Source organism: Podarcis pityusensis (genome assembly GCF_964106645.2).
Source record: "Podarcis pityusensis genome assembly, chromosome: 2".
NCBI classification, from domain to species: domain Eukaryota; kingdom Metazoa; phylum Chordata; class Lepidosauria; order Squamata; family Lacertidae; genus Podarcis; species Podarcis pityusensis.
This window is the reverse complement of record NC_138029.1, coordinates 12,334,075-12,346,946: the sequence shown is the minus strand read 5'-3', so window position 1 is coordinate 12,346,946 and position 12,872 is coordinate 12,334,075. Positions and strand designations below refer to the sequence as shown.

Sequence of the window (12,872 nt, the reverse complement as noted above, 5' to 3'; positions counted from 1 at the left end):
TTTTGGTGTAGAGGCTTTTGGTAACCAGTTGCCTTTTTTAATGCCAACTTAAATATTAATGAATGCTCAGGACACTGATAGCTTACATCAGGGATTGGACCAACTGCCATTGGACCCAGCCAGGAAGGCTGACAGGAATGATGGGAGTTGTAGTCCAGCAACAGCTGCTGGTTCTCTATCCTTGGATTACAGGAAATAGCTTGCTGGGGAAACTCAGCTCCAAAACATGAAAGGCCCCCATTGCATATCAGCGGCTCTCTAAGTAAGTTGTAGTCCTTTGAATAATTCTCTCTCACATTGCATTCCGAGGTGGCAATAGGTCCAGTCTTTCTCGAGCAAACTAGTGCTCTTTAGAAAGCACAAGGAGTTTTCAACATGTTGATTGCAGCGACTAAGCACAACTTTCTTCCTTTCATCCAAGCCACAAAGGCTAGGTAAAGGCACTGTCGCCCTCAGTTTGGCACCCTGTTTTTGCTGCCACACAAAAACATGGGAACAATAAGCTGTTCCTTCTGTTCTCTCCTACTGAGTTCTTTCTCTAACTCCTGCGGACAGGAAGATGGAGCAAATCTGTAGCCCCTCTTATAGAGTTAAGAGGAAAGGTGCAATCGTGCTTGAAGTCGGAGGGGGCATCGCCTTCGATCCATCTTGCGTTCTGGAGTTTCCTGCTGAAGAGGGCTACCCGTCCAAATGGAAACTGATCTGCCCTTCAAAGAGAGCGATGCAGACCATGAGGACTCCTCCAGTGAGGAAGCCCAGGTTCTGGAGAAGGAAGTGGGCAAGGGAGCCCTTCTTGCCCCTGCTAGAGCTCCTCTGCAGCATTTCAGGCAGCTAGAGAGAGGGTGAGAAAAAACAACAAAAAGCCATTATGTCCTTGGCAGCTGTTGTTAGGGCAGCTTGCAGTTGTTCTCCTTGAAGAGACAATAACAGCGATGCCTACTGTGAGGTCAACTCTTAATCGCATTGCAAACTTTCCGCTTTTTCGGGTCCTTGAGCAAATCAGAAGAAAGGAGACCCAAGCTTGGGTCATTTTCACCCACGGTGGTGGTGCTTTAAAGCCGTTTGTTTCTTCAGTCAGATTGCAATGCGAATGGTATCAGAGCTACGTTGCCTAAAATGTTCATCGATAGGTATTGTGTCAGGGATAAAGGTAAAGGGACCCCTGACCATTAGGTCCAGTCGTGGACGACTCTGGGGTTGCGGCGCTCATCTCGCTTTATTGGCCGAGGGAGCCGGCGTACAACTTCCGGGTCATGTTGCCAGCATGACTAAGCCATTTCTGGCGAACCAGAGCAGTGCACGGAAACGCCATTTACCCTCCTGACATAGTGGTACCTATTTATCTACTTGCACTTTGAGGTGCTTTCGAACTGCTAGGTTGGCAGGAGCAGGGACCGAGCAACGGGAGCTCACCCCGTCTTGGGGTTTCGAACCGCCGACCTGATCGGCAAGCCCTAGGCTCTGTGGTTTAACCCACAGCGCCACCCGTGTCCCGAGGCCCAGGTAGGGAATAACTAAACCCTGGGTCCCCAAAAGATTAATGTCATGCTTACAGCAGAAGTTTGCAAAGAGGCGGCTGTCCTTACCATGTCCACCAGTGCCACGTACAGGAAAATACCAGCCGTGATGGCAAAAATCCAGGGCGTGACTTGCGTGGTGCTCCGACTAATGAGTGTCCCTACTACTGCGCCCAAGTAAGCCAGGAAAGCAGACAGCAGGTTGAAGAGGAACACCCGTCGGACTGGCATTCCAGCCTGCAGCAGGACAGCGCAATCCCCTGCCAAAGAAAAGAGGAGTTAAGAGTGCAATGGACACATCTTCACAAAGGCACCATAACTAACTCAAAGCCAAGCAATGTCTCTAAATCCAGTGATCCCCAAATCCACCTTCCCCCCACCCCAATGGACCACTTGCAAATTGTGGACGACTTGAAGCTTTTTCTGCCTCTTTGGGTAATTGTAATGTGCCATGCATATGCTGTATTTTAATTGACTCTGGGGTTGTGGCGCTCATCTCGCTTTATTGGCCGAGGGAGCCGACATACAGCTTCCGGGTCATGTGGCCAGCATGACTAAGCCGCTTCTGGCGAACCAGAGCAGTGCACGGAAACGCCGTTTACCTTCCCGCCGGAGCGGTACCTATTTATCTACTTGCACTTTGAGGTGCTTCCAAACTGCTAGGTTGGCAGGAGCAGGGACCAAGCAACGGGAGCTCACCCCGTCGTGGGGATTTGAACCACCGACCTTCTGATTGGCAAGTCTGTGGTTTAACCCACAGCGCCACCTGCTGTGACAAAGGACAGCTGGACATATAAAGGGCCCCATTACCTTCAGTAGCTTAGGGCTTCATCAAAGCTAAATCCGGCCCTGCCTGTAAGCACAGCATCAGGTAAGGTCACATGGGTGGGACCCACAAACCCAGAATGGCATGGGTTCAACAGAAGGGCAGGAGCATCCACAACACCAGAGCAGATCCAAGTAAAGGGGTGGAGTCTTCCTTGGACACCGGACAGGAGGATATGATAGGATTAACTGATATCATCAGCATCATCTTCCGTCATCAGAAGCGCAGGACCATAGGAAAAGATTTGTTGGATCTGAGTTTATATCAAATCCACCAATGGCCAAGCCTACAGCCACGACATGAGAGTGGAGATTTGCACCCAAGGTGTGTGAATGACATTTAAAAATGCACACACACAAACTGAGCCCCAAATCTTTAAAATATTAAATAGTAAAACAAAGCAGATTTAAAAGTAAGAGAGGTCAGGAAAGCCTGAAGAATAAAGCTGGGGATCTTCCTTACCAAGTTCATGGGGCAGTTCGTGGCAAAATACTGCCACCGTAGTGCTTAAACCGCTGGAGATTCCATCAGAGAAAGCAGCTCCTAGGAGAAAAGGGTTACAAAGGTAAGTGAACCTAAAAGAGGCGTTTCCTCTCCCCTCTCTCCAGGTGGATTGGCTCAAGTCATCTGAACTAGTTTGTCTTCACTCGAGTGGGAAGACAGGTGAATGAACGCCAGTGTATTGGAAGAAGCAAAGATCACCAGTGTTGAAGCAATTATTCTTCAACATCAACCGTTGGACTGGTCATGTTGTTCGGATACCTGATTATCGTCTTCCAAAGCAACTACTCCATTCCTAACTTAAAAATGGAAAGCGTAATGCTGGTGGTCAACAAAAGAGGTTTAAAGACCGTCTCAAGGCAAATATAAAAAAATGTAGTATAAACACTGACAACTGGGAAACACTGGCCTGTGAGTGCTCCAATTGGAGAACAGCCTTTACCGAAGGAGTCATGGGCTTTCTAGAGGCTCAAAGTCAGGACAAAGGAAGACATGCGCTAAGAGGAAGTCATGTTTCGCAAACCCTCACCGTGATCAACTCCCCCCCGGAAACCTGTGTGGAAGGATGTGTGGATCCAGAATTGGCCTCCACAGTCACTTACGGACTCACTGTTAAAACCGTGTTCGTGGAAGACAGTCTTACTTGGCTTTGAGTGATCACCAAAGAAGAAGAAAGAAGGTATTTATGATTACGTCCAATCACCTGGAATTTAAGTGGGAAGCTTCTGTGATTCTGTGACAGAGGTCTAACACAAGCCTTTCTGGAACTGAAGGCTGGAGAGAACCAGTGGTGGTAGCCAGTACCCACTGGGGGCGGGGAGAGGGGTGCTGAGAGGCCATTAGTAGTTGGAGACACAGCCAATGATGGGCAGAGTCAGCTCATTATAGTTTTACGCCCTCCTCCCTGCTGAGTAGTACAAGGGCAACACTTGACACTACAGAACAGGAAGACTACAGTCCATTACATGTGAAGCTCGCGACTCTCATTATGCCATTTCAGATCCTTTTAAAAGCTTCCTTTGGTGCAACAAGCATATCTAGACATGTAAATGAAAATAAGGAAAACCAATTTTGTTGTTTTTATTCGCACATTGATGATTATTTTAAATTGTTCTTTGTATGCTGCTTAAAGGTAAAGGTAAAGGGACCCCTGACCATTAGGTCGAGTCGTGGCCGACTCTGGGGTTGCGGCGCTCATCTCGCTTTATTGGCCGAGGGAGCTAGCATACAGCTTCCGGGTCATGTGGCCAGCATGACTAAGCCGCTTCTGGCGAATCAGAGCAGTGCACGGAAATGCTGTTTACCTTCCCACTGGAGCGGTACCTATTTATCTACTTGCACTTTGACGTGCTTTTGAACTGCTAGGTGGGCAGGAGCAGGGAGCGAGCAACGGGAGCTCACTCCGTCGCGGGGATTCGAACTGCTGACCTTCTGATCGGCAAGTCCTAGGCTCTGTGGTTTAACCCACAACACCACCCGCGTCACTGTATTCTGCTTAGGGATGTCTTTATTAAGTGGTTTATAAACTCAAATAAATAAATGGAAGTAATTTCTCTCAACCTCTGAAAAATAATTTTCTGGTTCCAGCCTAACTTTTGTAGGATTGTGCCCTGCCATTATTATTATTATTATTATTATTATTATTATTATTTGCTTCTGGCACAAGCAGAAACCTAGCCCTGGCTCAAAGCCACTCACCAATGGCCAGTCCATCTGTGAAGTTGTGTATCCCATCCCCTAGAATAACCATCCAAGCGATGTCGGCTATCCCAGCCTTGAGGGCTCCAGCTGGACTGTGGGAATGCCCGTGAGCATGGTGCTGATGGAGCTCTTCTTCCTGCCTCTCTGAGCTTCCTCCACACTCTTCTGAGCTGCGAATTTGGACAGAGCAGTCCTGGACTTCCCCGTAGAGGCTGTCAGCTCCTCCTTCTGCTACCGTCAGGCTCTGGGATTCAGCACCTGACCCCCAAACCAAGCAGGGAAATATCAGATCCACTTGCCCACCCCTAACCCTGGCACAGATCGCTGGCATTTGTGACTAAGCAAGCAGTACTGTGGATGCACTCTTGGAACTCACAGATAATGGGCTGTTATGTACTGAGTTGAATAGGATCCAAAATGCAGCAGTCTAATTGGTCCTAGAACAATAGGGTTCAGAATGCAGCATTCTGATTGGTCCTAGAATAATAGGATCCAGAATGCAGCGGTCTGATTGGTCAGCAGGAGCCACCCAATCCAACTCCAGGTGGAAGTGAATCCGCAACCTGATCGGCCTACAGGAGAATCCCAGAATTAGCCAATCACGTGGGGCCCATTGTGTAAATAATATATATAAAGCAGACATTTGCGGGAACTTCCATTCCTCACTACTATGAGCTGAATAAAGAGCATGAAATCCACACTCGACTCCAAGTATATTTCATGGGCTAAACACAGAGACAGCTTGATTGCACAGCGGACCTTGGCCTCGTCAGCTACTTCTGTTCAGCTTGACCCACGGCAGACCCACAAGGCCCCATATGAAGCAGGTGCTGTTCCCCCAAATAGCTACAGCCCCCCCCCCCATTCAACTGTAGGATGCATTCCAAAATAATTTCTGGTCTGTCCGGATGGACTTGTGAAAACATGTTTTCTGCCATCGCCTGCTCTGCTCTGTGTTTAGCTAGATGTCTTTTCCCACCCGTTCCAAAGACAGGTTGCAAAGGCGTTCCATATTGTCCTTGCAACGAGTCTATGAAGCAGCAGATTAGCTAAGAGAGAAACTTGGAAAAAAACTCATCTGTACACTGAGTTTTTTAATACATGAAGCTTAAAGGAATTTTAAAGGCCTTCTACAGTGAATAATCTTCCTTCCTTCCTTCTTTCTTTCCTTCCTTTCCTTCTTCCCTTCCCTTCCTTCCTTCCTTCCTTCCTTTTCCTTCCTTCCTTTCCTTCTTTCTTTCTTTCCTTCTTTCTTTCTTTCCTTCCTTCCCTCCCTCCCTCCCTCCCTTCCTTCCTTCCTTCCTTCCTTCCTTTCTTCCCATCTGGCTGGGTTCCCCCAGCCACTCTGGGCGGCTCCCAACAGAATATTAAAAACATGATAAAACATCAAACATTTAAAACTCCCCCAGGGCTGCCTTCATATGTCTTCGAAAAGTCAGATAGTTGTTTATTTCCTTGACATCTGATGGGAGGGCATTCCATAGGGCGGGTGCCACTACCAAGAAGGCCCTCTGCCTGGTTCCCTGTAACCTCACTTCTCACAGTGAGGGAAGCGCCAGAAGGCCCTCGGAGCTGGACCTTAGTGTCCGGGCTGAACGATGGGGGTGGAGACGCTCCTTCAGGTATACTGGGCCGAGGTCATTTAAGCAACATGTTCACTATACCACCTGGGCTGGGTTAAGGACTAAAGTATAGTATATTGCTGGGGAAAATAGTAACAGCAGTGACATTGGACAATGGTCACTGGGACAACTGCCCCACCTGCCCAACAGATGGGCAGATCTTGGTTGAAGGAAAGACATTAGAGAAAACAAGTTCCTTCCAACCTAATGCCTAGCTGTGTTTTAATTCCACAAAGTGTGCATGGATTGCAGCCATGACACATGAATCCTTCTGTAGGGGGACAACAAAACTTTTCACAGTTAAGAGCACAGAAGAAAGCCATGATACTAATAAAAACCTAAAGCAATCCAGACTGTGTGACTCACCATGAGATGTCCTCAAACCAGCAGTGCTGTTGTCACCCACCTCAGCTGGAGATGGTTCAAGCTGCTTTCCGGTGGCGCCCTTCTACAGAAAGAAAGCAAAACTGATGACTAAGCAGCACTAAGCTGAGGTTGTCATGAGAAGCCCAGCCTAGTGATGCTGCAATACTTTGTCTCCCCCTAGAGGTGTTGGGTAGTACAGTATAGCAGTGGTGTCTCCCTCTGGTGGTGGACACAAAACATGACATTATCTGGAGCAGAAGTTCCTAAGGGGTTTCTCCAGTAAACGTGTGTGTGCTTGTTGTTTTAAAACAACCACTGCCACAGAGATTTAGCACACCTGGCACCAACAAGCCAAATGGTGACCTTGTTAATTATGGGTTGGTTGCTACTCATCCAAAGAGCAGAAGTGAGGCTCACAGGCTCAGCATGGGTGGTTTAGTCCAAAACACGGACCATACCGTAAACCACACACATAAAACACATACTATTAGCTGTTTCTTCCTCCTCTTTTTTTGGTTCGGTCATGGGAGAAGCTTCTGACTGGTTGGACATAGCTTAGGCTGCATGGCATTGTTATAATTATTCTAAGGTCCCAAATATAAAATAAACGTTCATAAAAGTACAAGGCAAACACATACATAACTATATATTATTATTTTTTTAAATGATATTTATTAAAATTTCAAAAACAAAAAAATACATAATTAAAGAGAGAAGAAACAAGGAAAAATATATTTAAAAAAAAGAGAGAGAAACATACAAAATACAAAGTACAGAAAAAAAATAAAAAAGAAACACTTAAAAACAAATTAATCCTTCCGTATCTTACATTTCATTTCCTTGCTTCCCTGACCTCCTCTCACCTCCCTTTTTTGTATTCCAGTTCAATTGGTTAATTCAGCAATTCCTTTCATACATAACTATATAAACCACGTGTCTAAAATTGTACAGGAGAGCAATCCTGAAGTCATTTTGACTCCCAAATTGACCTCAAATATTTCTCTGCAGTAAGGGAGGCAAATGGGGAAAGCCCTCCCATTGTCTTTTCGCTTACAAATCCTATATTAAGGGCATATTTGTTTATGAATAGGGTGAGCCTGTGACCTGGATTCAGGAACTAAAGTATTAACCATCACAAAAGAATGGCCAGGCTGCCCAAGTAAAGCAATCAGTGACCATTAACAGATATCCTGGCAGACAGGATTTCTGCTGTAGACTGCCTCCTTCTGTGATGTATGTAGGATGGAGGGTGGTCCTGGGCTATAGGGGGACGTGGGTGGCGCTGTGGGTTAAACCACAGAGCCTAGGACTTGTCGATCAGAAGGTTGGGGGTTCGAATCCCCACAACGGGGTGAGCTCCTGTTGCTTGGTCCCAGCTCCTGCCAACCTAGCAGTTTGAAAGCATGTCAAAGTGCAAGTAGATAAATAGGTACCGCTCTGGCGGGAAGGAAAACGGCGTTTCCGTGCGCTGCTCTAGTTTGCCAGAAGCGGCTTAGTCATGCTGGCCACATGACCCGGAAGCTGTCTGTGGACAAATGCCAGCTCCCTCGGCCTATAGAGCGAGATGAGCGTGCAACCCCAGTGTCATCCGCGATTGGACCTTAAAGTCAGGGGTACCTTTACCTTTACCTTGGACTACAGGGTGGGCAATTTCAAAAGTTTATATAAGGGCGTGCGCACGATTGTTCTGGGTTCCTCCTCCCCTCCTGCGTGTGGTGAGTGAGGACCTTGTGGCAGGGTTACTAGCCAATATGCTTCTCAATATTCTCCGGTTGGCCTCTGTTATTTTCTCCTAGCAATAAGGAACCCACTTAAAGACTCTATATGGGCTCCTGGATACCTCATAAGGGAAAGGAGTCATTTTTCCTTATAACAGCATAAAGGGATCCTTTCACAGACCCACATGGAAATAGGATTTTTGCCTGGGACATTAAGGAAGATGATGGGGAGAACTAAGTCGACTGGAGGGGCGGGATCACTTTCTTGAAATCTCCTGGCCAGCCCATCAGGTTGCCCAGGCCACTGGCAGGCCACTCCATCTCTTTACCTTTTTGACTTGAATCCTCTTGAGCGTTCCCATGAGATTCTCAATGAGGAACAGTAGGTAAATACCGCCCAGAACGCAGAGGCCCTTCAGGACTGCGTCTTCCGCCAAGGTCATTGGTTCTTGTTTTGGTGACAGAAGTCCATGGGGCCTGGCCTGTGCCTGAATGAAAACAATTCTTTTGAGCGGAGAAAGGGAGAATTCAGAAAATAAACAGTCAAGTACTGTATTTTTCCATGTATAAGGTGACCCTTATTTTATTTTTTGAACCAAGAATGAAGAAATCACTCTAGCAGTCTCTCGGTCAAAAAGATGTCCAGTTTTGTACAGTGCTACCTCGGGTTAAGTACTTAATTCGTTCCAGAGGTCCTTACTTAACCTGAAACTGTTCTTAACCTGAAGCACCACTTTAGCTAATGGAGCCTCCTGCTGCCGCCGCGCCGCCGGCGCACAATTTCTGTTCTCATCCTGAAGCAAAGTTCTTAACCTGAGGTACAATTTTGGGTTAGCGAAGTCTGTAACCTGCAGCGTATGTAACCTGAAGCGTATGTAACCCGAGGTACCACTGTAAAACTCTTTAAGGAAGTTAAGGAAGAAGAGGCAGATTCCATCGTCCTGGAAACAAACCAGAATCATCGTGTTATCTCCTGCTGCTGTGCTTTGAGGTGGGGGCCCGCGTTGTCCATGGGCGGTGTGCTCCTCACCTCAGCTCCTCTTTCCAGACCCCCCCAAGCAAGTGAGAGAGCAGGCAGGCAAGCGACAGACCAACTGAGCTTCCCCTTTGGTCTCTGCCCCCTCAAAACAAAGCGTGTTGATATTTTTGTAGGGAGATCGGATCACCAAAAGTTGTTAAGCTTTTTGTGGGAGATGTCCCCCACTTTGGGACTAAAAGTTTTAAGCAAAGAACATTGTCTTAGACACGGAAAAATACGATTATTATTATTTTTTAAAAGAAAAGGTTAAGAGATCCAGCGAATCACATCAAAGATTTGCCTTGTGTAGCATCCTTTTCTCTCTACCAGATGACAACCAGATGCCTATGGATCAGGACCTGAGTGCAACAGCACACTCCCCATGTCTGACTCCCAAAAACTGGTATTCAGAGGGATCAGGGCTAACGGCCTGCTCCAATGTGTGGAGTTCACAACTCAGTATAAGAACCTGTTCAAGGTCTAAGAGAATTAGCTAGGCTGTGTGGCTAGAATAGCAACCATATTATTTGTTCACAGGGACAACCTCTTTACATCTCAGAAAAGCAGCTTCTGTTTGCAAAGCTCCTGAGCTCTTCTAGTTGCCAAACAGATGGGACGGGTGATGGGATTTCTGTTCTGTGTGGTGTCTCTCTTTCTGTAAGAGATGGAGGAGGGTGCATGTGAGTGTGACCCACCCTCGGAACCATAAAGACTGCCCATCCCTGATTCATATTAGCTAGATAAGCAATCACACTCTACAGACCACAAAGTGTATTTCTTTCCCACTGGAAAAATTGGATTCTCTGCTGTGCATAAATCATTAAGAAAGGTTAGAAGGTATTCTTTTGCTCTGCTCATCGGGCCTAAAGCAGTTCTTACTTCAGCTGCACCTTAAAAGCAACTATAAAAAAACCTACCCTGGTCAGAAGGGCTCTCAGCTGCCTTGACAAATCCCTCTCTTTTATGGTAAGAGTGGCCATATGCTCACATAAATGGTGCAAGAGTGTTTGAAAGGCAATGTATGAAAACCCTCAAGGCCTTCCGAGAAAGGACCACTCCCTCCAACCACTGACAAATTTGGTTTGCAGACATTCAATTTGTCCTCGTCTCCTGGGTTTGAGCTGACAGGGAAATGCATGAGATGAAGAACAAGGGAGTGCTGGAAATAAGAAGGCAAGAAGAGCCTTGCTGGATCAAACCAAAGGCCCATCTAATCCAGCATCCTGTTCTCACGGTGGCCTCCCAGATGCCCGAGGAATATTACAGGGCATGACAGTTGTATTGGGATGCTTTGACTAAACTGGCAGCGTATTCGTGTAAGGGAATGACAGACTTCTTCTTTGGCAATCACTCGTAGCCGAGTAAGATTGTCTTCCAGTCCGAAAGTGACTGTGGAGGCCAATTTTGGATCCACATGTCCTTCCACAGTAGGGATATTGGTTTCCAGGTGTAAGTTCACTGGCATTGGGAAACAGAAACTCAAGATGCTCCCCTTTGGCATTGTCCGAGCACCCCAGGTTTCATCATGATATGGAGAAGGTTGGGGTACATCTCTCCCACCTCGTCTTCCTCCACAGGAGACCCCAAAGAGAAATCATACCACAAAGATTTGGGGGAGAGGGTTGGTGAAGTGTACACAGGTTCCCACAAGGTAAGACACAGTGATAACAGCAAGAACCTTTATTGACCTACATAACCAGGAAATGGGCAAAGCAACTGCTTATATACATTTCTGAAAGCCTGGGCCACTCCCACTCGCAACATGATTGGCTGTCTAAACTTCCAAGCTGCGAATCACGACACAGAATTCAAGGGCCAATGGCAGTGGCCCAAATCCTGAAATATTCTGTGATTGGACATCATGTATCGAATCAGAACACAGGAGCTCAGAATCCTTAATCCAGACTCAAGCTCAGGCAAACACAGACCACTGAATACATAACAGTTGGTACATACGTGCGGCCAGAGATGCAGCAGTGCGTCCCCACACAACGTCCCCACAGCCAAGGCGACCAGGAAAGCGAGAAGGAAATGGAAGAGCTTGCGGTTGAAGAGAGGAACGAGAACTATGGCCAGGGCAGATGGCAAGCTAGTCAGGGTGATAGCCAAACATCCCCAGCCCAGACCTGTGGAGAACAAAGAGGATGAGCAAGATTGGACTAGGAACAAGAGAACTAAAACCAACAACCTGCTGGATCATACAGTGGGGGCCGAAGTCATGTCCTCATTTGCCCCACCTCTCCACATGTTCCAAAAGACTTTCATGCCACTTCTCCTGGAACCTGACAACTAATTATCTGCCGCCTAAAACAATTAAGGACCCCAGTTCTCTGAACACTATTGGCAATGTCAGGAGCCTAGAAATTTGGTATATAGAAGGGTAGCCATCTTTAAGATGTTGATGGACAAGAGCTCCCATCAGCCCCCAGCCAGCATGACCAATATTCAGGGATGACTGATAGTCCAAACATCTTGGTGCCATGGTGATTACTTCCAAGTTGCAGGAATGGGCGTGGGGGATAGGAAACGCAGTAAATCTAGTTACTTTGAAGGCCTAGTGTTTAAGAAACACTGAATAAGAGGCTCCCCCAAACTGGAGCTCGAACATTAACTTGAAGCATCCTGAGAGCCAATACGCTTGAAATTGTACTCAGTATCCACTGTGTACCCAGTTAGTCTGACGTCGCTTCCAGATTCTTGCTATTATCAGGTAGGATTCAATCACATACTGCCAAATTGAGGTCACACAATGACAGTGGATTGGAAGGTCTTGCACATGAAACCTGCTTCCTCAGAAGGTCAGAGTTGTTGTTGTTTTACAATAACAATAGTAATGGGGAAATCAACTGGGAAGTGCAGGATCGCACTTGCTTTGACACGTCATCTTTGCAAACCTATCGGGATGAACGCTCAGTAACAGGTCATCCCGAAGGGCCCTTGATGAAGATTCTGAGCTGTTCTTGAGAGGACAGCAAAGTACACACATTTTGTGGGGAGGGGTATTTTGGAATATATATATATTCCAAAGGTGGTGCTGTGGGTTAAACCACAGAGCCTAGGACTTGCCGATCAGAAGGTCAGCAGTTCAAATCCCCGTGACGGGGTGAGCTCCCATTGCTCGGTCCCTGCTCCTGCCAACCTAGCAGTTCGAAAGCACGTCAAAGTGCAAGTGGATAAATAGGTACCGCTCCGGCGAGAAGGTAAACGGCGTTTCCATGCGCTGCTCTGGTTCGCCAGAAGCGGCTTAGTCATGCTGGCCACATGACCCGGAAGCTGTACGCAGGCTCCCTCGGCCAATAAAGCAAGATGAGCACCGCAACCGCAGAGTTGGTCACGACTGGATCTAATGGTCAGGGGTCCCTTTACCTATATATATATATATATATATATATATATATATATATATATATATGTTGGATCAGACCCAAGATGTGGGTTTGCAAACCGAGAACTCCTTGGAAAGCCAATGACAATGGGAGACAAAATGGGAGAGGTGGTAACTGAAGGGCAGGTAGGGGTGAGGGTCGAAGGACTGTAGTCAGCAGGGGAATAATGAATGAAAATTAAGGGCGCAAAACCAGTACTGGGGCTGATGCAGAAGGG

General features: G+C 47.0%; 1 protein-coding gene across 2 annotated transcripts in view; it reads right to left on the bottom strand.

The window, feature by feature from the left end:
• Positions 1-12,872, bottom strand: part of SLC39A5 (solute carrier family 39 member 5) — a 38,922-nt gene continuing 26,050 nt past the window's right edge. For both annotated transcript variants that reach the window (XM_080994608.1, XM_080994607.1), the window contains exons 5-11: positions 11,226-11,395; positions 8,581-8,739; positions 6,534-6,615; positions 4,543-4,803; positions 2,806-2,886; positions 1,587-1,777; positions 1-831 (exon numbers count right to left, since the gene is read on the bottom strand). In XM_080994608.1, the coding sequence (XP_080850734.1) occupies positions 679-831; positions 1,587-1,777; positions 2,806-2,886; positions 4,543-4,803; positions 6,534-6,615; positions 8,581-8,739; positions 11,226-11,395 (1,097 nt within the window). In that variant the 3' untranslated portion in view covers positions 1-678. The remainder of the gene's footprint in view (positions 832-1,586; positions 1,778-2,805; positions 2,887-4,542; positions 4,804-6,533; positions 6,616-8,580; positions 8,740-11,225; positions 11,396-12,872) is intronic.